At 39.5% G+C, this 26,476-nt stretch overlaps 1 protein-coding gene across 1 annotated transcript in view; it reads left to right on the top strand.

Moving 5' to 3' along the window:
- ptprfa (protein tyrosine phosphatase receptor type Fa) overlaps nt 1-26,476 on the top strand; it is a 238,747-nt gene that overhangs the window by 161,505 nt on the left and 50,766 nt on the right. Inside the window, exons 12-18 of the mRNA XM_029429417.1 lie at nt 3,683-3,800; nt 4,559-5,140; nt 5,240-5,337; nt 7,523-7,779; nt 9,924-10,005; nt 13,806-14,018; nt 23,282-23,445. Of these exons, the coding sequence (XP_029285277.1) occupies nt 3,683-3,800; nt 4,559-5,140; nt 5,240-5,337; nt 7,523-7,779; nt 9,924-10,005; nt 13,806-14,018; nt 23,282-23,445 (1,514 nt within the window). The remainder of the gene's footprint in view (nt 1-3,682; nt 3,801-4,558; nt 5,141-5,239; nt 5,338-7,522; nt 7,780-9,923; nt 10,006-13,805; nt 14,019-23,281; nt 23,446-26,476) is intronic.

Below are 26,476 nucleotides of genomic sequence, written 5' to 3'. Positions count from 1 at the left end.
GGATAGAACTAGGATGCTTGGAAATGTGATAAAATCACACTAGGGGGGAACAAGAGAGTATGGAAATCTGAAACTGACGCTGACAGCTAGTGACCATGGAATGATCTGCCATGGCTGGTCTAACTAGAACAAAGTCAAATCAACAACTTAATTTCCGGGACATCAGGAAATGCAGTCCTTTAAGTTCAAAGCCTCCAGATTTCAATTCCATTGTCAATGCTTGATAATCTGAATGGAATGGTCAGACTCTGCAACTATTTACAGGGTTTTTTATGCTGTTCTGTGAGAACCTTTTTAGAACGGCCTACTGCCGTTCATGTCATGGCAAAGATGTCTGTGATTGGTTATTTTAAATAACAATCAAAAAAGCTTGCGGTTGCCTTCGAAATAAAGAAAGCTCAGTTCACCTGATTCACAACACAATAGACTTTCTCACTTACATCTGGTGGTATGTCTCCATCTAGATGGTTTTATTTCTACAATTCAACAGCATCATTTCTTTCCAGAAACAGTGTCCCAGTTAAATGTGGATAATCCACATAACACACTGTTAACAGTTTTCACAGGAAAAGTCCCTCTGTTGACACTGTGTTCTGGAGGCCCTTGAACAAAGCTGTAGCTGTATGCACATCTAATCCATGGTTAATTAGTAGTCACATTATTAGCCAAGCTTCCCTGGCTACCAAAATGTTAAATGAAATGAAATCTTAAATTTAACATACTGACTGTGACTGTAGTCGTAACTTGGTCCATTCCATTATCTGTCAGAAATGTCCCTCCCTGGGCACTGACTGTCTCTCCTCCTTCCTGTCTATCTTCAGCTGTACTAATAATGGCAAGAAACACAACAGTGTGGTCACTGCTAATGAGCTTTTGTAGTGGAGTTGTAACATTAGTGCCCCCCCCCCCCCCCCCCAGCTGGTGATAATGGTTGAAAAGGAAGGGAGGAGAGGACAGCAACGCTTGATGTTTGACACACAGGAAGTCACTGTCGATTGATTGGCTCCTGTTGAACCAGACATTCCCCTCACAGGAGTGATGTCTCCTGTCTTAATATAAAAATGTTTCATCCTTTCAGTTCTTGGGAGTTCATCCCCACAGACTCCGGCTTGCTGTGCAAAAAAGACAGATGAAAGACCAATTAGATTTTTTTTCTTCTCTTTCAAATGCAAGAAAGTCTCTGGCTACAAAAGTGAAAAAGAATACCACCAGATTAAAATAATGAGGGTTTAGAGGACTTCAGAAGCTCCACATGAGTCACATTTCTCTCTTATCTTTCACCTTTTTAGCCCTGCAGGAAGGAGGGACGTATCTTAACTGTTTGGGCTCCGGCTACTGCTCTGTACATGTCTGCTCTTAAATGAGCAAAAAATATCCTGTAATAGATATAAAATTGCCAGGCATGAAATAATAATTAGAGCTTTGGTTGTTGCTGGAACTCCTGGCTGCTTTGGAAGGGCCTTGCTAATTTGCACTGTCATCTCCATGGATGGCACAACAAGCCCTAGGCTGTAAGCGGAGGCGCCGGTCTGATGGGGGAAACAGAACCCGCTGGGTGTTCTCTGCTGGAACTATCATCTCCTCCGCACACACCCACACATCCGCCACCATCCTGCTGCTGCCATTTTTCTCTCATCACAAGCTGCTTCATCTCTGCAACCCCTCTCCACTCGTCACTCAGGAGCAGCACTAGAAAGTAATCCTCAGCTATTTGAGAGGAGTGGGCCTTTTCCAAGCCTTTTAACGGACTCCTGGCAGCTGAGAGAATATACATGTTGCTGTATTAACAAGGCTTTTAGAGCAGTGAAGGAGCATGTACAAACATGTGTACTGTGTGTGTGTGTGTGTGTGTGTGTGTGGGCAGACATTTTCATAAGGGGACATATCCAGTTTAATACGAGTCTGCTGTCTCTTGTTATTGCATGTATGTGTTTGTTATGTTCAAGGACTATGTTGATGGGAATGAGTAGCATGAAATTACCATTATATTAGATATACGTGCACTATTATATTAAAGCTATGCCTGGGACCTAGTTCAGACAGTCAGCTGCTGTTTTCACTACATACTCTTCTCACTACAATGTAGATCAAATGCACCCTGTGCAGGTGGAAACACTAACTTACTAACTTTTAAACTTTTACCCCCCTAGCGTTTCCAAGTGGTATATTGTTGGTGCCGCTGTAGCAAAGACATACAGATCATTTTCTGTTTTTCTCAGAGCTACCAACAACACAGGACACATTGCTTTATTACAAACAAACTGCACCACAGAGACGTGATAACATATTTTCTGTCCGTTGATTTTCATATGAACAAGTAGATTCATCTACTTGTTCATATGTAGATAGACATGCTGCTAGCTGTAGCCATGTTGCTAACAGTTCAAAACAACCATACGAATCCCAAAGAACTAGAAACCCCAGATCTTATTGCTACAATAAAGGAAGAGTAAAACACTCTGTATTAATATTAACTAGGAAGGTTTTGTTACTAACTGATCTAGCTTAGAAGAAAGAATGTTTTTATCACTGTCCCTCTTCACCGTTTTTGCCACCTCCGTCAACAAAGTTTTCACAGTTACGTTACATTTCATTTAGCGTTTGTCCAAAGCGACTTACAATAAGTGCAAACAATCTTGAGGATACAACTCCGAACAGCAAGAATCTAGTAAGTACATTAGCTTAAAATAGGTAAAATAATTTGAAGTGCAGAACAATAGCTTCAAATAAGCCAAACCAATAAATGCAACTTACAGAAACAATAGAATAAAAACTTTACTGCGGTTGTTCAGCTGCTTGGGGATAGCAATTGTTGCTATTTTGTTGCCTCTCAGCGAAATGTTTTCCAGTAGGCAGTGATGCAGTGTATATATCTAGGGCTTTTATTGTGAAAGGGACATCACGACCCAGAGGCAGACAGAAATGCATAGTGAAAGTGAAGCTTTTTCATTTCAGTTATTTCTTTTATGAGGACAACACACATTAATTATTAATGACCAAATGTTCTAAAAGGTGATCTATAAAATGTACAGACAACATGTTTTTACGTACCGACTTAAGGGACTACACACACAAGCAATCAGACATATTGTCTATTAGATAATGATCCAGCATAGTTTACAGACCCACTTCCTGCACTATCACTTACACACTATCTAACAGTAATGTCAAGGACCATGAACATCATTCCATCTAAATGCACTCCAGCTTTACATTGCCATGACCTATCATGACTTTTTCCTCAAAGAACAGTTTGAGTTTGAATGCCTTGGGAGTTTTTCAAATGCATGTTATGTGCGCTTGACTCATCTAATATGCGTGAGTGCCTCGTGCAGTAAACAGCACACAAATTCAACTGAGGTCATCGTCTCAACCTGAATGTTATGTTGTATAACATTATGTCCTTCCCTTTGTTTTTACATTACATTACACAGCAGATGCTCTTATCCAGAGCGACTTACATTGAACTAAGTACAGGGACAACCCTGGAGCAACTCAGGGTTAAGTACCTTGCAGGGGTACAACGGTGGCAGCCTGGTATTGAACTCCCGACCTTCTAGTGTTTTGTTTGGAAGGCGTACCACTAAACCACTAGGGCATCACCACCCTTTTCCCCTCTGTCTCCTTTCCTCTATGTGTCCCTCTTTTGCTCTTTCTTCTTTTTTGTGTCTCTACTACACAGGAGGCCATAGTAACAGGTCTGCTCCCAGAGACAACCTACTCTGTGACTGTGGCTGCATATACCACCAAGGGCGATGGAGCACGCAGCAAGGCCAAGGTGGTCACGACCACAGGGGCAGGTGTGTGATGTGTGTTGCGTCCATTTGAAATTAATATTTTTTAGCTCATCTCCACATTTTTGGATACACCAAAATCACTTATTCAGTGTTCAGCTGTGACAAAACGAAGTCAATTTTGTAAGAAGGAATACCACATTCTGCCTCTTTAAATGAAAGATGAATTCATAAGCAGTAAAACACAACTTTGATCAATTTGTTAAGTAATGTTAGCAAACTTAAGATACATATTAGCGTAAAAGTGACATAGCCACCGCAGATCACACACATGGTTAGGTTAGGTTTAGGCAAAAAAAGGTTTGGGTTAAAAACAAAAACTTTGTTAAGGTAAGGGAATATTTTCCATAATTTAAAGGTTAGGTTTATGTCTTTGCTGACAATTGTTTTCCTGGAACACAGCAGCATAGCTAAAAAAAATAGGTCCAACAAGACTTACAATGTTGTGTAAGTTGTGTAAGTGTAAGTTGTGTGTTATGCGTTCACTTTCGAGTTTACCTCAAAATGCCTGTGATAGCTAAACTTTTGGCTTGTTTACTACCTGTCTGATCTCTGACTGCTCGTGCTTGTTGCCCCATCTGACCTATTTTCAAAGATGTCACTGTTCTCAGATCTCAACAATTACTTCCCATTTTCTCCACCCAACTGAGAAATGTACAACAATTACATAGAAAAATGTAGACAGGAAATAGTCAAATAGGACTTCAATGTGTTAAAATTAACAGAGTATTAAAGAGTATTTAAGATATTTGAATGTCTTCCAGTGCCTGGCAAACCCACTATGATGATCAGCACCACCATAGGGAACACTGCCCTGATCCAGTGGCAGCCTCCTAAGGAGATGGTGGGGGAACATGTGGGATACCAGCTGCAGTACAAGAGAGGAGAGGACGAAGCCTTCACCATCAAAGACTTCAAAAAGGCAGATGATCATTTCACAGTCACTGGTCTCCACAAGGGAGCCACCTACATCTTCAAACTGTGCGCCAAAAACCGAGCAGGCAATGGGGAGGAATATGTGAAGGAGATCAGCACCCCTGAGGACATTCCGAGCAGCTACCCCCAAAACCTGAGTGTGGTAGGCCTGACCGCCACCTCCACTAAGCTGGCCTGGGAGCCCCCTCCTCTAGCCGAGAGGAATGGGAAGATTGTCAAGTACGTGGTGGTTTATCGAGATATTAACAGCCAGCGCAACAGCACCAACAGTACCACAGAAACACAGATGACCATCCAAAATTTGCAGCCAGACACAACCTACGACATCAGAGTCCAAGCTTTCACCATGAAGGGGGGAGGACCCATCAGCCCAAGCATTCAGAGTCGAACCATGTCCACCTCCATGCCAGGTGAGAACCACAGGCTACTTATCAGAGAGAGAGATTAATAATCTCAGTCATATCCGCAATTAAATTAACCACCTAATAATCATCTAGACCTTCCCTCAGTGTTTACCAAGAACTTTGGTGTGAAGGCTGTGATGAAAACCTCAGTCCTGCTGACCTGGGAAGTGCCAGAAACCTACAAATCTCAAGTGCCTCTCAAGGTAAGATCAGCTAACTCTGTCACATGTACAGCAGCTGCCGCGCTGATACATCACAGCCATTACTGATCATCTAGAACAAATCATTACCTGCACCAAATCGTTTGACCACATCACCCCCATCCTCATCCAACTTCACTGGCTCCCTGTTCAGCACCGGATTGATTACAAAAACCTTCTGCTCACATACAAAGCCCTCAACAACCTCGCCCCCACCTATCTCTCAAACCTCCTCCAGGAATACACCCAATCCCGCTCCCTGCGCTCATCCTCAGCCAGACTCCTGACTGTCCCCACCTCCCGCCTTAGCACCATGGGAGCCAGGGCTTTTAGCTGCACCGCGCCCAGGCTCTGGAATTCTCTGCCTCCACACATCAAACAGTCTGACTCCATTACCACTTTCAAATCCCACCTCAAAACCCACCTGTTGAAACTGGCCTACTTACTCTAAAACACAACCAACTTGTTATCACAGATCCTCCTTTCACTCCGTCACTCCACACTCTGTCTTGCCTGTTTTATCTATGTCGGTTTGACTAATTTGTTTTCCGTCTTTGTTTTAGCTGTTTTAACTTTTAAATGCACTGTAAGGCGACCTTGGGTGTCCTGAAAGGCGCCTCTAAATAAAATGTATTATTATTATTATTATTATTATTATTAAATAAGTCAATGTTTGCAAACATCAAATAATATGGCGATAGAGACCAAAGAACGAAAATTTGATTCTAATGTTACACTATATACCATTTCAAACTGCTTCCACGGACAACCATAGTTATATACATATGGTTGTAGTATCATTGGTAGAAAATAAATGCTATTGGATTGTAGGAGCTGTATATGCAGACAGGAGGTGGTGTCATTAACACAATATAAGGTAAAGACTATAATCATTTTATTAAATATTTACATGTATATGGGACATTTGAAATATTGTCTTGTGTAGTCTTCAAGAGAATAGCTGCTCCATAAATCAGGAAAATCAATTTGCACCATATTAAATTATGCCTGTAACTGAACTTTATGACTGGCTATTTGTTAAGGGGCCTGTCTGTCCTGTCACTCAGTAGTTGGCTCTGTACAGCTCTGATGATAAGCTAAAGTGCAAAAAAACAAGGTTTATGACCATGGATAAGCAACTAAATAATAGTAAACTAGTAAATCATACTTTATTTATACAGCACCTTGTGACACAAAACAATGAGTCATAGAATGTTTCACAAAATCGAAAGCAGAACTACAGGACAAGGTCACAAAAATGCACAGCACTAAAGACAGCTACAACAATTTAACTTAGTGAATTGGAGCTACAAATTACAATTTTATAATTTATTGCGCAAATAAATATGAATTAAAGATTAACAAAAAATTGAAAGATTCTTTCCAAGGGTGAGATCACTGTCCATCTCATGTTCATTAAATAGGGAGCTGGAGTGAGGACATTGTTAGTTTAGCTTAGCTTAGCATAAAGACTGGAAGCAGTGGGAAACAGCTAGCCTGCCAGTGTGCAGAGTGACCATATACGCCAACCAACCCCCTAAAGCTTTTCAAGTGGATTTTGGTGCTGGAACTATTTCTCTGCTAACAACATCCAACAGCAGTGACTGTGTGCAGCTTCCTAAAGTCTTAGTGTACAGTTGTATACGGATTAAACAAACAAGATACATGTTAATCAGTGAGCTTTAGAGGTGTTGGTTGGGTATTTCTTGGCTCTACACAGTGCCAAGCCAGCTGTCCCTGCTTCCAGCGTTTATGCCATGTTTAACTAAATGGCTGCTGACTCCAGCTTCAATTTTAGCTCACGGATATGAGAGCGGTATCTATCTTATCATCTGACTCTCGATGACGAAAGGAATAAGGGTATTTTCCACAATGTTGAACTATTCCTATAAGATTAGAGGCTAATGCATCAAAGGAAAAAATCAATAGTGCAAGAAGGAGAAAGGTGAAATCATTAAAGTATATTGTTATGCTGATGATATTCAACTTGCATAACACAGGTTTCCAAGACACACATATTTGAATGTTATATTACTTCATTGGCCTACTATAGAATTTTTGGCAGTACAATTTAGAAAAGACAGTTCTTTTCTTAGAAGCAGTTAGACAACCAGTGTAGAAAACATTATGCAATCAATCGAAATGTATCACTGTTAGTAAAAAAACAACAACTTCATCCTGGCTTCAGATCCTGTACAACCAGCAGAGTGTGGAGGTTCAAGGCAACCTGAAGAGGAAGCTGATCACACAGCTACAGCCAGATACTGATTATTCCTTCGTGCTAATGAGCCGGGGGAACAGTGCCGGTGGCCTCCAGCAGCAGGTGTCCATTCGAACAGCTCCAGACATGCTGCAGATGAAACCAGCTCGATACCAGCACGATATGGAAGAGGGTGGAAAAGTGATCATCAGTCTGTCCACGGTGCCTCCTGAAGTCTCTGTCAGGTCTGTGCTGCTTGTTTGTCTGAGGGGTATCCTTACTGAAAAATAATCATTCATGATAGATGGCTCTGAAATGTCTTCTGCACTTCATCGGTCAGAACCTGTAGCTCGCGTTCTGAAATTTGTGTTATCTTTTTTCTTTGCCATTGTTCTGCATGCATGTGGAACATGTTTTTTTCAGCTTGCATTCGCATTGAATGGGCATTAAAAGCCCTGCTTTTTTCCCTGCTTTTTTTTTATTGTTACATTTCTCATCATAACATCTAAACTATTGAAGTAATAAACAAATCAAAGATATAAATCACAAAAATAAACAATAAAAGTTCAAATTCAAGTTTATTATATAAAACATTATAGGGTTAGAAAATGTGATTTACAAGGCAGTCAGGTAGGCACCCCAGGCCATCATTCATAATCATTTTCAACGGTCATTCAACCATTCATCATGCATATTAAGTTGCAATATTAAAATGTATTTTAGCTCCACCAACTCCTGAGGGAAATGTCTGTCTCTTAGCTAAAGAGACAAATGCTAAATGCTGCATGCTGCACTATGTTCACCTGCGTGTGCGTGTGCGTGTGCGTGTGCGTGTGCGTGTGCGTGTGCGTGTGTGTGAGGGGAACTGCTTTAAGTTATTACTGATTGTTTCACATTACACATTTTTAATTGTAAATGTAAAAATATTGTTTAGTTCAGTTATAAGCACATTTTGGTTAATAAAGCTCTATTATTATGTTTAAAAAGCAAGAAGTGTCTTTGCATCTCCAATTGCCTGGACTGTCACTTTAGTGGAAAGTAACTAAGTACTTTTACTCACAATTTGGAGGTAACTGTTTTTTATTTTAGTATTCCCATTTTATTCTTCTACTCCACTACATTTCAGATGACAATATTATACTTTATACTCCGCTACTTTTATTTGACAGCTAAAGTAAAGACTGTTAGTTTACGAATGAAGATTTTACATATAAAATATATGATGAACTTTTAAAGAACTTGTTTTAGGTTAAACTACCCAATAGTTCAAATGTGTCACATCTTAACTAGCTGCAACATTAAAATGCACTTTATATGATTTGCATCAATAAGAATTACTAATAATATAACATATATACTAATTTAACACTCTGACAGGGGCCATTTTGCATAATGAGTATGTTTACTTTTGAAACTGTATCTTTACCCAGGAAATTGGAGTACTTTCACATTTTTGATATTGGTATTGCTAATTATTATTATTATTATTATTATTATTATTATTATTATTATTATTATTATTATTATTATTATTATAATTATTTACTTAAGTTAAGAATCAGAGTACTTCTTCCACCACTGCACCTCTGATTGATGAGAGAATTGACCTCAGAGTGTGCCATGCTATTCTCTCCAGCTTACATTCAGTGTGTGAGCAGTTTAAAGGCCTTATAAAGCTTCACCTCACAGCAGCCCAGTGAGGCTAAGTCTAATTGAGATGCACAAAGATGCAGACAACATGTCTGTGTTAAATCAATAGCTTAGACACAAGTTTGTCTGCAGCCATTACAAGCCTGGTTTATTTACTTCTTTTCCTGTTCTAGCCAGTTCATAACCAGCCAGTTATCTGCTGCAGCAGCATTTCTGTGGGTCAAAGTAGTTTAAAAAGCAAAGAAAACATTAAGTCCCACAACACAACAATGCCATGATTATAACCTATAACCAGTGCCGCTCCTGAGCTCCGTTCTGACACTAGAAAGCAATTGATTTAAGATGTGAGCTTTAAAACCACAATTATTTAGAAAAGAAGATCACAATGCAGAGGCTGCAATTCAGTGGGTTACTTTTGTATTATTACTGAGCTCAATGGAGAAGACAGGAGAAGACAGTAATGGACTTAATTGTGTTTGTTTCTCTAAAGAAATCTCCCACAACTAATGAATGCCCAACCCAGACCTTTTCAAACCTATCCCATCGACGTTTAGGAGAAGAGAAGAAATTAATGTATAAACTTTAGAAGATAAAGTCCTTCAAGTTACTCCGTCAAAACATGAGCAATAGATGACTGAAATGAAACAGCATGTAATTCACATTGAAGCTGTATTTTATAAGTATGTATACATAATGCATATGGGTGTTTAAGGCAGTTGTGTTACTGTGTTTAATACAGGTGGTACTACATAGTGGTTGTCCCCGTCAATCCGGTTTCTCAGAGAAGATGGGAGAACCCTGAAGACATGGACATACAGGAGGTGAGTGGACGTGTACTTGTATTCGCCATGTAAAGGGAACAAAGTCTACATTAAAGCCACGGTAACACTCAAAATCTCCCAAGACTGACTCAGCGGTACCTAGACGCAGTGCATTGTGGGGCAGTTGAGTAGTAAGATGGTGTTCCATTATCAGAATTTCTTGCTAATGTAGTTTAAATCCAGGCCTTTTATCACATCCACAAAATCCACATACCATGCAGTGTGAACACGCAACATACTAAATTTTACGTTATACTTAGTAGGTGTAGTATGAAAAGTATGAATACTATGACTAGTATGAAAGGTAGGAATACTATGACTAGTATGAAAGGTAGGAATACTATGACTAGTATGAAAGGTAGGAATAGTATCAATAGTATGAAAAGTAGGAGTAGTGTGAAAATGAATAGTATGTTAGGGTGCAATTTTGAACCCTGCCCAAATGTCCCAGTAAGGCACAGCAGTGAGCCAGCATGCACAATACCACACCCTGAAACTGAAGATGTACCATTGCACCAATGGTGAACTTTAAGGTTCAGTTAAGTGTGTGTCTTCTTTTGTTCTTACAAATCTGAAAAGTCTGTTCTGGTACACACAACCTTGATTTTGGAACTACATCTACAATACACATCTTCGACAGCCAAACAAATATACTCAATCATTTTAACAATTAAAGCTTATGATCCTTAATCCTGTGTTTGTCTGTGTTAAAGACCTCTATATATGTATTTTAAACATTTATAAAATCATAGATATAACATGATATGGTTTCCCTATTATCATATGTAGCTCTGATAGTCTCGTGGTATGCTGATAGCTTTGGCATTTGCAAGCATTGAAGTAATGTTTCTATTTAAACAGTATATTGTCACAAAATAAGAATTAACAAGAATTACATGTCTGCTAAGTGCCCATGATGAAAGAAGGATAATCATCTGCTCTGCTTAATGTCTTTCTTTGTATACTCTTTCTTGATAACTGCACATTTCTTACAAATATCATAATCCAATACATCTTTAATACTATAAATATGTTTATTCCCAGTACTGTAGGTAGAGTGATGCTTTGCCCTCCTTTGCTTGGCCTCTGGTGTAAAACGTAAGATTACTGTCGGTGGTAGTGAGGACGTTGGGTGGGTGCTCTTATTGAAAGAATAACTCAAACATGACTTGAGGGAAGGGCAAAGTTTATCCACTAGCCGACCAGTGAAAAACAACTCTTACCCACTCTTGCCCACTTACACAAGTTCAGTTGCCATTAAGACAGTCTCAAAATAACTGTTTGTATTATGTTTGTTTTCACTCTGCAGGGGTGGAAGATTAAGTGTGAGTCATTCCTGCTACTGCAATTTAAAACTACTGATGAATGCAAGGTGTCACTAAAATCATGAAGTTTGTATTGGCAGCTCCTCTAAAGATGGGCTCTTTCTCTTTTTCCTGCAATTGTGGATACTGTAATTACCCGCTGTCAGTGAAAATCCATTAGCCATAGTTTTAGTGCTTCACTTTCAAGTGCTTCCTAACCTACAGGTGTACATTCAGATTTTACATAATCATCCTGTAATGAGCAACTGCACTGGATTGTGTTCTGCAGAATCTTTATTGTGTAAGCTCTAAAGAGTCTTACTATATCTGAAGACAGTACCTGAGACAGACTGGTAAGGCTGTGCATTTCAAACTATACCACCATTATAGATAAAGAGCATACTTCTCTTAAAATGCTCTCTCCTGTTGCACTAAGGAAGTGACAAGGAAATAATTTTCTCAGATTTGGGTTTGCAATAAACCGTAGTCTCACAAGTACTATTGTGCCCGTTGTAAAGTGTTATGTCAAGAAAATGGAGGTTTCATGCTGTTTCATAGTGAAAGAAAGATAGTAAGTAGAAGTTTTTATTAGGGATGTTACGATAAATTGGATCTTGCGATGTCGCAATAGACAAATGTCTTGATGCTGTCGTGAGACTATGACGATATGACATGGTTATTTATAGCTGCTTTCTACTATCGCTCCTTGTTTGTGTTAAAACAGCAGAGGGCGCAATCATACTACACCTGACATCCTTAGTGTGCCAGCCTCGCGTTCTCCACTGCTTTTCTTATTAAGTCCTGCCCTGTGTAGCGTTCAAGCGCTGGCCCTGCTCCAGCTGGTTAATGGACCTATGAACACACTGTGGTGATTCTGCTGCAGCAGAAAAGAAAGATAGTAGAACGCAAACATCTATAAATATGACATATTATCACAGTCTCACGACGACATCAAGCAATGTTACGATATCGCAAGATTTGATATATCGTTACATCCCTAGTGTCATCAACAATGTCTCCAAGAAGGGAGGTCACCTTTATGTTGCTGTGCTGGCCTGCATGTTTGTGTAGCTTGTCCCTGATTTGTGTATTGTGTTAACTGAATCAGACCCGTTTAACTAACACATTTAATGTTACTTTTAATCTTTTCCTGTATGAAAATGAAAAACCCACGTGGTTCTCCAAAGTAATGAAAAAAAATATTCATGCAGTAACTACCTTAATCTGTGAAGCCTTACATAGCGTCATCCCAGCATTAGGGAGAGTTGTGTCATTATCACACAAGAACTACTAGCTATACAAGAATATAAATAAATCAATATATTATTCATTCTTAGTTTTCATTCAACTTCAGGCGTACTGCTTTGTGGTCAGCGTCCATGTCTTCAGTATGATAAACCAAAAAGGTCAGTAATTTCATCTAAACTGGAAGGATTTGTGAAATCTGCTTTGCTTTGCTTTTCCACTGTGGTTGATGAATTGAGTTGCTTTTATTTACAAAATGGCTGACCTTAAGATGTCAAGACACTGGGGGGATTTAAAGAGTTTGAGGAATATACTTATTCTCTTTCTTTCTGAGAGGGAGATTGAAAGATTGATATCAATCTCATGTCTGTGTTGTAAGTACGGAGCTGGAGTCAGGACATGTTTAGCCTAGCTATAGCTTAAAGAAGCAGGGAGAAACTGTTAGCAATTCAAACATACACCCACCAGCCGCTTTAATGCTCAGCCATTCACACACTGTAATTGTTCATATAGTAGAAATTACGATTTTGTGGTTTTAGGGTTTAGAGTTATATTGTAGTACATTGCAGACAAACTTATTTCTTGTCTTATAACTTCTCTAAGTTTATATACTTTTTTATTTAAAAATGCAGCAACCGTAACGTAACACAATTTATCCCCGGGGATCAATAAAGTATTTCTGGTTCTGATTCTTATATGCTTAAACTATTTCTTGCTAAGCTAGGCTAATCATGTCCTGACACAAAGCTCATACTTAATGCTCAGACATGATGTTCTCATCTCATTCTCAGAAAGGACTTTAAAGGAATACTTTCCACAACATGAGCATTTGTATATTAATTACTCCCGTGTTACCTTGAATTCTTTTAGAAAACTTTGTGAAGTATTCTTTTAAGATGAAAATTGCTATAAAAACATATTTTCCTATTCTTAACCAAGGCTAAGAAAAGATGTTGTAGGGATGTCAGCACCACAACAGATGAGCACTCATGGATCACTTGTGCAGGACAAACACAATATCAGGTCTGAGTACCGGTTTATTGAATAACTGTGAAACTCAACATGGAAAGGAATAAGAAGATAAATAAATTAGACCAACAGTATGGAATAATGTGGGAAGAACATTTCGCTGTCCAGCGACTGTCCTTCCATGTGAAGGCACAAGAAACAAGCATCTCCTCCAGAGATCACTTTTGTTATGTCGTGTTATGATCCCATCCAAAGCCACCTGTTGTGTCGCCCCTCTGTTAGCTCCTGGAGCCTGCTGCTGACAGCAGTCTGCAGAGAAAGAAGAGACAGAGCCAGAACTTCCTGCAGCCCTACATCGCTGCCAAGCTGGACACTTTGCCTGAGATCTTTACACTGGGTGATGAGAAGAAATACAATGGCTACTACAACAAACCCCTCCCCGGCCAGCAGGAGTACCGCTGCTTTGTTCTGGCTGACTTGACAGAACACGAATCTGTGAGTGACTTCTATGTATTTATAACGATATGAGCATGTAGAGCACCTTCAGTAAAGCTTCAGTGGTTGAGGTCAGGGCCTTAATACCTTCATGCATGTTTAAAAACCACAGCAACCCTTCCTCACTAATGGTGTTTGAATATGTACACTGCTTAGACTACCTCATCCAGAGGATGTTGCATTTTTGGTCAATCACAAGACTCTTTGGCAGTTGTAATGCAATCACAAGGCAATCGTCAAAGCCAGTGTGAAACAGACCAGGTGGATGTAGCAAAAAGGAGAAGAGGTTGGTACTTAATTCCAACGTTACATTTTGATTTGTTAAATTTTTGAATTTTTAACATTTCAGCCAGTTCTGGTACATTATCTGTTCATAGGGATTTATAGTTCAAAGACTACACACTTTATATGCATTCATTTAATTGTGTAGCTTACATTTCAAACATACATAGAGACATGTTTCACTATACTACTGGCAGAAAACAATTAAAAGAACTTCAATAAAAACAGCATGTAGTGTAGACGCTATTTCATTAGCGGAAATTTCAGCAACAATGCACTTTCTTCACAGCTTAAAGGAAGAGCAGAATATTATATTCATTGCTTCAAGAGCAACCACATGTACTGTACAAATCATATAGAAAGAAATAAGTACATTAAACTGAAAGTATTCATGCATTTATACTAAACAACCTGTGTATAGTGTGTAAGGAACATGAACATTGTGAATTATTGTCCTTTTTTTTATGATCTAATTTTATATTAATCTACTTCAAATGCATTTACAGTCTTTCACTGACAGGTGAACCCTGTTCATGTTTACTATTCATTTCAATATGCTTGTTTTCATATTATTATGTGAGCCTATGTATACGCATCCTACTTCTAGCTGAGTGGAAGATGTTGCCTGGCTGCTGCTGTAGCTTCAAAGCATCTAAGACACATCACACATACAGCACAACGTGCTGCTCACACGCAATGCACACACAGAACCCTATCAGTTTGGGTCATTAAAAACTCAAATAAAGTTCTCAAAGATTAGGCCAAAAAATGTGAAGTTAATATTCATTTGATCAATTTGACGTATAAAGAATAATATTTAAGATGTCTGGGACCTGGTCTGCCTTGTCTGTTTTGCAGTGAGTTTGAGTTTTATTTCTTATTTGTATCACAACACAGTCAGCCACAACATGTAAAATACTCCATAATATTAAAGTAATGCCACGACAGTTGCACAACAGATCTTTGACAGCAGCCATGTGGGAAATCCAAGCTGCTCAAACTGCAGAAAGATGACAACTTGATCGGTTCGACGAATAAACTGCTTTCATGACCGCCGTCAAACTGAACGTCAAACAACAGCCAACCTACTGCAAATTCGGATTCTAAAATGAGTCAGGGAAGTCTGGGCATCAGCGTGAGATGTCACAACAAGCTGTTTGTCCACATGTGGATGAGATACACGTCGACACAGTAACAGGGACACTAGTTTGATATAATGCTGTCGCCTTGAAATGAGTGCAATCTTTGTGAAACTTGTACTTAAAGATTGTAAAACTTGCAATTATATGGCTCAGCACGGTGCTAAGGCCACAGTCTGTATTATTGTTGTTCAGGATTGCATTATATATAAAGCTGTTCTTGGTATTTTCTCCATGCTGTAATGTTTTGGCGCCCTTGATCAGTGGTACCTTGGATCTGGTAATAATACAAATGGATTCCTGACCAACCCAGCACCAATTGCTTTATGTCATGTACTCCTTATACATTCTTATAGCAGTGACACTGGCCCCAGCTAGCCATCGCCATGTGAGAGAGAAGCAAAGCTGAGTATTAGAGTGGATTTATCTCTAAGTTACAGTCTGCCTTGTATGCAGCAGTGCAGTGTCAGGAAAAGTTCACCGAGGCTGTGCTTGACATCTCTCGCCCTTTAATAAATCATAGATCTACACCAGAGGACGAGGAGATTGCTGAGGCAATGTGGATGGGTTTTTAATATGCAGATCTATTACGGGTCATTTGTGGCCTTTTAATATCATTAGATCGTAAAACTTAATTTCTACTCTGTGGGTCACATTCTAGTACTTACCACTGCAGTGTGTGTCCCATTAATTTTCCTAAGGGTTGCACTACTGAATACACAGAGCAGTGTTTGTCATTGTTTTTCTATCTGTGGAACAAAAGAGCAGCCCCTCAGGTAGCGGTGCACATGTGCCAGGCATGACGCAGTGATGCGAATCACATCTCGAGTCATGTATGCATCTGCAGGTATATCTGTCAGGCAGTGAAGCCATGATCCCTGCTGTCATTCAGCGGCCTCAGACTGTCTCTCTAATTTCAGTTGCTTTTGTTCCTCATATCGGTCATTTACCCTCGTGGCATCTTTATTTAAAGCTGCCGATTATTGGGCAAATATCTCGTAATAACCTTTCAGCATATCGGAATAGGTTTGATTGTTTCAGTTTAAATTATTCAGAGAGGGAGTGAAACTGGAAAAAAAAACATCTATGTAAAATAAATTACAGAGAAGCTTAGCGAGTATTTTGATATCTGCATTTAAAATTATTGTTAATTCCAAGAATCAAAGAGAACATAGGGGTCGATTTGCATTTCAACTGCTTCATCACGTCTTCATACTAGCATCCAAAGTAACCGTTGTTCATGCACTACATTTTGAGAAAAGGAAAGATGAAGAATCAGAGGTGCATGGTCGGATTCCACAAAGGACGTGTACGTCTCCTCTGTGAGGAGTGTTTTATCTACGTGAAAGTCATCTCTGCTGCTGTATGAGTGATAATGAGTGAAATAAATATTACATTACATTATATTACAGTCATTTATCAGACACTCTTATCCAGAGCGACTCACATTGAACTAACTACAGGGACAGTCTCCCTGGAGCAGCTCAGGGTTAAGTGCCTTGCTCAGGGGCACAATGGTGGCAGTCCATCACCACCCCAAATAAGAGTCCACACAACCAGCTTGATTGATGAATTTGGACATTTGAGAAATTGATGGAGTTTTAGGATGTGACATTGTTTGGCTGGTTAAATAACAGAGTTCCAAACTTTTAAGAATTAGATGTGAATTTACATTGGGTAATAATGAAATTAGTTTCTTAAAGATTTCAACATCATCTTGTATGAAAGGTGCTATACAAATAAAGCTTATTATTATTATTATTATTATTATATTATTATTATCTCAGTTTGGGGCATATACTCTTGCAGTGATATGCAAAAATCACTGGAGTATGAAAGGGATATCCAGGTGCGATTACAAATTGACCCTGTGGGTCTAAGATGGTTTGTGATGCTCTCAAGGTTCTTCACCCCCCCGACCTACATCAGGTGCTCCAGGGCGAACATTTTCTCCCTTGTGTATATACAAAGGAGCTCGTCCCACCCCATCAGACACTCACGTAGCTCCCTGATGTAAAAAGTGTCCCAAACACCAGGAGCACTTATAGTGGTTATGTGCTGCTAGCTAATTTTGAAAACTGACCGAGAACAAAACAATTACAGTAATAAATAAAAGATCGGACATGCGTTGCTCTTGACAGGCTGTCATGTGGGACGGAGCTGGTCTAGCTATAAGTGCCCCCCCCCATGCGAATATGTGTGTTAAGATAGGCCACACATCGCCTGGATCACACTGCTATGGATAAGAAAGGGAACTCATTTATTTCTTTAAGGTGGGTCAGTTTGGGACGTGTAGGAAATATTGAGGTAAAACTTTGGTAAAAATGAAGACACAAAAAAAGAATGATGCAGGGGTAGGAACACAGGAACCTGTTCTGTGTTTCAACTCGACTATCAGGGTCGAGTTTCCTGTACTGAACTTACTTAATTGGTCATACACACACCTTGTGGCTGCTCCAACCTATGTACAGCTTCATTCACACACTAAGCAGCCGTAGCAGAAACACTATCAATAGGACATGGAGTGGTTTCTTGTTCTTCCTGAGGGTCATTTTTCCCCTGGGTCATTCAAACACATAACAACCCCCTCATTATCTTTTATCAAGAGTGTGTAGCCCTGGACTATGATTGTTTTATTGTGTTAGGAGCAGAGCAGCAAAGCCCAGATTCAGCAAATGACACTCAGCTGAATGTCCCTGTACAAAAATAGAAAACTAATCACATTCATTGAAAACGTAAAGGAAGCTTAGCTTTTATTGCTGCTGCAAAGTGCTGGCAGGGCAGAAGAAAGAAAGAATGGGGGGAAGACTGAAGACTGAAGCAAAAGGGCACTGCAGTTTTCTGTGGGCCCCACTGCTAGTAAGCAAACTGGGACGAGTGAAATTGTATAAAAGAAAAAGGCCATATCAACAGTGTGATCTCTTCCAGCAGAGGAAGGAGTGGTGGTAGTGAGCAGTGAGCAGCTTCCTCTGATTGCAGGGCCCTGTGGGAGTGACAGAGAGGTAAGGAGAAGAGTGAGAGGTGGAGAGAGAATAGAGAGGGAGCTTAATAGGGTGATACATTTGGTAAGAATGTGGGAGGGGGGGCACCTGAGAGAAATGCACAGACGTACTTAAGAAGGCGAGAAATGCTACAATCAGAGGAGACAGAATGGCTCAGATTCTGGAATCGGCTTCTGATGTGGGAGGGATGCTGAACTTTAAGGAGAAAAGACAGAGAGGAGATAGAAGGATGGCGGTGCAGAGGACTGGGGATTGTAGGAAATACACTGAGCCGACTGGATAGCATCCAGTTTGCCACAGATAGAGGAGAAGTGAAGGCTCTGACTGAGGTGGAAATAAAAGAACTTTCAAAACAAATTAAAACTACTCATTGTTTCTGCTTATTTTATGAGACAAGTGCTCTTTTTGGGGCGATATGGACAATGGAAACAATAGTGTAACAAAATGTTCATCGTCCCACTGCTGTTGAAGCCAATGTTCCTCTTTGCACAGCCCACCTTCTCTATCCAGCTTGCAGATGTAGCAGCAGTACATTTATCAGCCCTGAAGGATTACTATCCATCAGGTAGTGACGCCGAGATTGAACACCTCCAGACTCCCCCCTAGAGATTTTCTAAATACCCTTTAGAATATGCTTCCGTGACGTCATTTAAAAAAGAAGTTTTGGGAGCTTAAGGCAAGACTTTGCTAAAAATGCCATAAAGAACTACAGAGATAAGAAGGATGAATGCTGAGGAGACAGATGAGCTGAATATGTTATCAAGCTCCACACCCGTTAGCTGCTCAGGTTTCAGGGTTTCTTCTTCTATTCGTAACACAGTTTGAAGATTGGGGAGACTTAGAACCGTTTGGGAAGACACTGACAAACTATGCTGCCCTGTCAAATATTACAATCTTTAACTTTTTACTTCATTTTTAATGGGTTACTTTTTGCTTTGAAAATGTATATAGACTGTTTTATTTCTACATATTCATAAATATAGATATAAATAATAAAGTTCCATAAAGCTTTACACAAATATGACGGCATGTTTCTTTATGTAAATATTGTTCATTTGCTCAAACCTTTTGAAATGATTTGTGTTGATGAACAGCTGTAGCCTGGGTCAGGGCTGCTGCATGGAGCATGACTTACAGGAATATTTATAGTCTCATTCATTAACACAGTCCAACTGCACATGTCTCACAGAACATAAAGTGACAAGCAGTACAGTTAGTTAAAGTGTATTACGCCTTGTAAATTGATCAATGTAATTGCCAGATACAAATCTGCACTGCACCTCACTAAACAGAACAAGAAATGGTTTTCTTTGAAGGTTAATGATGTAATCATATTATAATAGAGTTTGCATTACAAACTGGGGGTGTGGAGTTCTAAAGAGTGATTATATTTATTACATTAAGGGAGAGTTTTAGAGTTTGAGCCATTCTAATGGGAACTTAAAGTCAGGATGTCTCTGGTTCAGGTTCGAGTGAAATGTGTAATTACTGTAGTACTCGTTTCAGCAGCATCAGATTGGAGCAACATTTGTATTTTATGGGAAAAGTTCTACTCTTCATGTAAATTAAACATGTTCATGATAATTGACAGGAACAAATTTCTGTACATATGTAATCTTATTCTTATTTATGATTAATTATTGGTGTTGATTACTCACTGGAGGTCATACTTTTCCATCTTTATCTTCTATACTACATTGCTGCTGTTTGTTGTTTGTCTCAGAATTCAAGACATTTCAATCGCCTGCATAACTTTAAATGACTGAAGATGAAATGGAAGTATCATCATTCAGTTAGATGGCTAAACAGTAATTGCTGGTGCTGCAGCATTAATTAACATAATGACACATATTTACACAGAATATAGCAAAGTGACAAAAGTTCCAACAAACAAGCAGACAAACAACAGCATCTGCCCAACATAGACAGAGATTGTAAATGCAGAATTGTTTAACCATGAACTACACTATGTTCATCACAGTCAGGGCATTTGCGACGCATGCAACAGCATGGCTTTTTTAATGTCTTCTTTATTGTTTTCAAATGGCAATGTTGTTTCTGGCACTGTGCTGAAGTAGTAGGGTACTTTCTGTCATTATAATACTGTCAGTAAAAGATCATTACAGTTTATTAATCTCAACACAAGGTTGATTACTCTCTTGTTCCAGACCTTTTGACCATATACCATGGTCTTGATCAGCAGATGGAGTTGATGTTCAATACTTTCATTATTATGAGGTGGTGATGGCCTAGTGGTCTAGTGGTACGGCTTCCAAACAGAGCACCAGATGCGTCTGCTAAATGGCCTGTAATGTAATGTAATGTAATGTAATGTGATGAGCATGTTTTGGACTCATCATCAATGTTGGCTTAAAAGCTGAGCAAGCTCCATCTGCTGATGATGTGTGATGATTCAAAGCTCCAGAGTACGTGTGAACTGTTAGGATCTGGGATGGATTGGACTGGGATGTCAAACTCTCTTTATTCCAGAGTGTGGTCGTTCAATTTGAGAGCATGACCCCGTGATTTCAAATTCAGATTTTGTAATGCTTTTCCTCAAAACGCTTAAACCTAACCAAGTAGTTTCAATTCACACCGTTAACCCCGTAATTCAGAAATACACTTTGTAAGTCCAATTTTATCATAACTGATAGTGGTGATGGACAAAACTACAAAAAACAAGACCCGAGTTGTAATAAACTGGAATCATGAACTATGGTATACAACAATACAAAGTTCTATCTAATTGGAAAAACTGGTTGAAAAATAAAAACTTCTATGTGAAATGATGGGTTTAGGATAGACGTGAACTTGGCATTTCAGAGAATGATGGATAATAATTAGCTACAGCTCAACCTGCTCACAGCAGTGCGAGTCAGGGAAGGCTGCTGTGTTGTCTAATGATGGCAGTGACACAGCCAGGGCCTCAGGTCACCATGGCTGTCCAGAAGGCCTCCTGAAGCTGTTTGCATTATTGGATTTGTCCTCAAAGGAGGTGATTTATCCTCCACTGTGCTTCTTCATTCCTCCCTGGCCTCAGAGGGGACTCTACATAATGAGCCATACACTCCCACAGCCAACACAGCAGCTTGCCTCTGTCCGTCTCCCCCCACCCCACACACACACACACAGATACACACGCACACAAACACACCTCTGCTGCTTTCTAACAACTGTCAATATTAAGGAGCTGCCTTCACCTGTCAGCACAGTGTGTGTATGCAGGACATAAAGCTCCTCCACACTCTCATATGGAATCCTGCCTCACTGAACACACTCACTCACTATTGTCCACATTTAAAAAGATGGAAAAAAGACACAAGAAGATTAAACCATTTCATTTAGAACTGGCTGTTGTTTGATACAGTGTCATCATTCAGATATTATGTGATTGGTCCATGGTAAAACTGTGAATACCCTGATGGAGGGCAGTTCATTTTGAGACATATTTTTGATTAGCAGCCGTGACAGTGTTATTGTGAGTCTGTGTGTGTCATCACGGGAAAATGTGCTCCTGGAGACACCTACTGTAGTAGGAAGTACTACAGAGGAGGTTTGAGTAACCTGACAGGTGTTGAGCCTGTATTTCTGTCTGTCTGTCTGTGGACAGATTCTGTCCCTGCGAAAGCATCGCAACAGTGCAAGATGCAGTCATGACATTTTACAGATGAAGTTGAGATCAAAATTAAGGTTCAGTTAAAAAATTAGCTTTGCTATCTCGTCACTATTTGTAAATGTAATTTGTAATTTGTTGCTGCTTCCTGTCCAGTATTTGTGGCATTGTGGATGCATAAATCAGTCCGTTCATCTTTCAGATTTTGGCTCAATTTTAATGTTTTCAAAGGTGAATTTTTGTTAAGTCATGAAAAAAGGTTGTTAATAAATATTTGTATCCATAGTTTCTGTTGACAAAAAGTGAGGAAGTCTAGTCTACTCTTCATGTATCTTCAAAAGATAAAAGGCAGCATGTGGAGTTATTGACCTCTAGTGCTATGGAGTCTCACGTGATCAGGCTTTGCAAATGTTTTATGAGGAAGGAAAATCCCTTTTAAGACTTTAAGGATACAGACTCTCTTCATGTACTCTAGGACAGTACTCTCTTAGGTGTTCCTCGCCATCTCTTCCATGACACATTTCCTCCAGTTCCTTTGAAATTTCTCTTCTCTTTATTCTCAATTTATAGATGGTTCTTTCCATTTCCTTCATCTCTTCTACTGTTAGCTTTGAGGTACTGATAGATGGTGGTTTAATGTCCAGCCAATGTTGTGTGTTTGTTTTATTGTTTCTGCCAGTTCTCACCACTGGGCAGAAACAGCTTTACCTTCAGCACATTTCCTCCAACATGAGGCACTGCCTGATAATCTGTATATTGATAAGATTTTGGGTGTTGGGATAAGATTTTAAAGTATTTTATTCCATAATTTAAAACCACTATGTCGAATAGGTATTGGTAAGGTTTGAAATAAGAACACACATTTTAAAAGAATCATAATTTGTTACGCTTTCCACACTACTCCTTTTTATATCAGTTTAGTTCTTTGTAATGGTCTATATATGACTATGTGTATGTGCAGACATATAATATAATAATAGTAACATTAACAGTACTTCTGTAGCTGTTTTCAGGTTCTCTGTCCTATCCTAAACATTTCACAAAAGGCATAATATGTGATTTTCACATTTTATGTCAGTTTGGCTATATTGATTGTATAGCAAGGCAGATGACAAAAGCATCACCTCATGAAGTGCAATACAGTTCTGCTCACAGCATGACTCTGCTCTGTTGTGTATAAGTCAACGACTGTGAACTGACTCTGGATCGTCCTCTGGTCATTTGCAGCAGCGGACGTTTACGGCCAGCCTGTTCTCTGAGCCCATCATGGTGAAGCTGCACAGTGGGATGACCCGACAAAGTGAGGATCCAGAGATGCTGTGGGTGATGGGTCCAGTGCTGGCAGTCATTCTCATCATCATCATAGTCATTGCTATTCTACTCTTCAAGAGGTGAGTCTGATACACAACCAGCCTCCTGATACGACCCAGAGAGGTCTCAGGTGAGGAAGCAACATCAGGCCGCTGATTTTCATTTTTGTGGTTAGTGTAGTTAGTTAATCAGTTTAGTTTATTTCATTTTTTTCATTCAACTTATACAACTTAAGTACGCATGTAAAAATACAAAATGAACAATAATAAGTAATTACTTTTGAAGTAGAGACAAACCAAAACAAACTCTCATAAAATGTATTCACTAAAAATGAAAGAAAGAAACTAAATAAAATATATGGGTATTAAATATTCCCAAAAAGTCGAAAGCAAACATTCATTCACACACAAGTGTTCGTACCTCAGCTTTATATTTGTTAATCTTATTTTTTATAAAATATATTTGACATTTTAATTTCCTTTTGAAAACTATTCCACAAATGAACTCATCAACATCTTTGTTTTTGTCAACATGCACATTCCTCTTAGTTCAAACTGACTCACTCTCTTTTGGAACAACTTCTTGATGCAGTGTGGAAGCTTTTGATTTGAACTTTATACAAACATTTTGCAGTTTTAAAGTTATGAATAGTATGTTGGTTAGTTGATGATAGTCTGTTTACAACTCTTATAGTTATCTTCTGTTTCTCATTGTTTTGAATGTATTTTCCCAAACCTCTACCCAGTAGGTAATGTACGGAACTACAGAATAATGGTACAATACACGTCATTTAGATTCAGGATGTCTTTTGTTTTTTGAAATATTGTAATGGCCTACATCAGGGGTCACTAACAGGCGGACCGCGGTCCGAGTCCAGGCCCAGACGCCGACCTATCCAGACCCGGACCTATAATCAATACATTTCTAAGGGATTTTCAATTTTGACGCGACACTTCTATTTCAACCGGTGCAGCTTTTCTCGTTTTTAAGGCACTGGTTTAGCGGTTCAGGAAACTCACGGACCAATTACATGCAAGTTAAGCCATCCCACGTGATGCTACGCAGCCAATCAAATCTGTGCATTCCAACCGGCAAACATTGCGACTCTGAATAGACTGAATCAGAGTTTCGGGCTTCCGGTGGAATCGCAATGCATGCTGGGGTGGCAAGTCTAGAAAAGTGAGCACCAACTCTACAAGGGCCGCCATATTGGATTTATTCTCTACGTGTTTACATTTTATTTAGCTTATTCTTCAAGCGTGTTTACATTGTATTTGGCTAGTTTTTAGTGTGTAATCATCGCTCTTCTAGTTATGGGATTTGGACACCGACATTGTGTGGTGACAGGATGTTCAAACAGTGGGAGAAAGCTAAATAAATGGGCAGAATCTCATTGTGAGCTTCACGATTGCAAAAATTGCGACTGCAAGCTCCCGTTCGAACTATTTCCATTTCCAACAGCACTAAAGAGATAGATAGAAGGCTAGCATGGACCAAAGCTGTAAAGAGACAGGATTACAATGGGAAGTCTTGGGAGCCCAAGAAATCTTCGCGGATTTGCAGTGAGCATGTCATGCAAGAAAACCAACAAATGAATTCCCTGATGCTGAACTCGACCTGGGGTATGTAGTCTATCTACTTGATTTATACATTGACAAATGTACTTTCTATATATTGAGTTTTATAATAATTAACAAACGCAAGTTAGGTATATATTTATAATAGCTTACCCTGCAACACAACTGCAACAAGCACTTTTCCACCAGTTTTCTTGACTGCGCAGATCCATGCCGAATGTGGCGTATGGGAAATTTTCATTGAATGAGTACATTTTGCTTTCAAAAAGCAATACTCAGAATCTGCGAGAGGATTGAAAGATATTTGTTTCAACCAGCCAGAGTCAATCAGTCTAAATGCTTTGCCTTCTTTGTATTCGTTCAAAGATCGTTTATGAAACACGACATCGTTCCCTGGGTGGTCAGACATTAAAAATAATGTTATATCGCTGAGGTATATCGGCGGCCAAGAAGTCATGCTGTTGTTTTCATTGATCCAGTCATCCTGCAATGTCAAGGGATCAGGCACTGAAACGCCACTCGGCATAACCAAAAGCTTCGTCTTTTCTTTTTCTGTGATTGAAAGTCTTTCGTTAGCTGTTGGTTGCTCCTCAATGCCCATCTCTGATGCAGCAAACACCCTGGCAATAAGCTCGAGTTTTGTTCCTGAAACCTTTAAATTCCGCTTGCGGCAAAATACTTTCAAAGCTTCGACTTTCCACATCTGAACCTCATCATAAGAAAGGAGTTCAGAACTTATTGTAGAGTAGTAGGTTTGTTTACAACACGCTTGAAGAATAAGCTAAATACAATGTAAACATGTAGAGAAGAAATCCAATATGGCGGCCCTTGTAGAGTTGGCGCTCACTTTTCTAGGCTTGCCACACCAGCATGCATTGCGATTCCACCGGAAGCCCGAAACTCCGATTCCGTCTATACAGACAGATGAGAGGCGAGAGGCGAGTGACAGCCGGAAAGACGAGTTAGCGATACAGGGAGAGAAGATGGAGAAAGGGAGAGAAACACAGACGAAGAGATGAGTGAGCGGCAGACAGGGAGAGAACATTAACTACTCATGGCGCTCTCCAAGAAGAGAAAAGTCAACAGAGCTTTCAACCCAGAATGGACAGACTCATTCGTTCATCCTTCCCACTGGGAGCACAAAACCAGTGTCTCATATGCTCAGAGACCGTGGTGCTCATTAAAAGTGATGATTTGAAACGCCACTGAGACAAAGCACAACGTTTTTGACCAAACATACCCACTCAAGTCTGAACTGAGGGCACAGAAAATAAGCACTCAGAGCCCAATATGATTTTGATTTGTGACAAAATAAAGCAAATAGGCCACCTGTCAGCATCATCAGCCTCAGAGAACAGTTTAACCCAGGATGTGCTAGCCTGGGTTAAACTGTTCAATTGTTAAGATGTGTTGAGACTGATTTATTCTAACATTGGTTGAGAGTTAAATCAAGATGTGAAACAGTTAAAGAAAAAGGGAAACTCAAGCTGCTGCTACACTTTATTTTATTTTTCTAAAATTAAGCACTTTATTT

Source organism: Cottoperca gobio, chromosome 4, assembly GCF_900634415.1.
Source record: "Cottoperca gobio chromosome 4, fCotGob3.1, whole genome shotgun sequence".
NCBI classification, from domain to species: domain Eukaryota; kingdom Metazoa; phylum Chordata; class Actinopteri; order Perciformes; family Bovichtidae; genus Cottoperca; species Cottoperca gobio.
The sequence above is the reverse complement of the archived record's forward strand: the minus strand, read 5'-3'. Positions and strand labels throughout refer to the sequence as shown.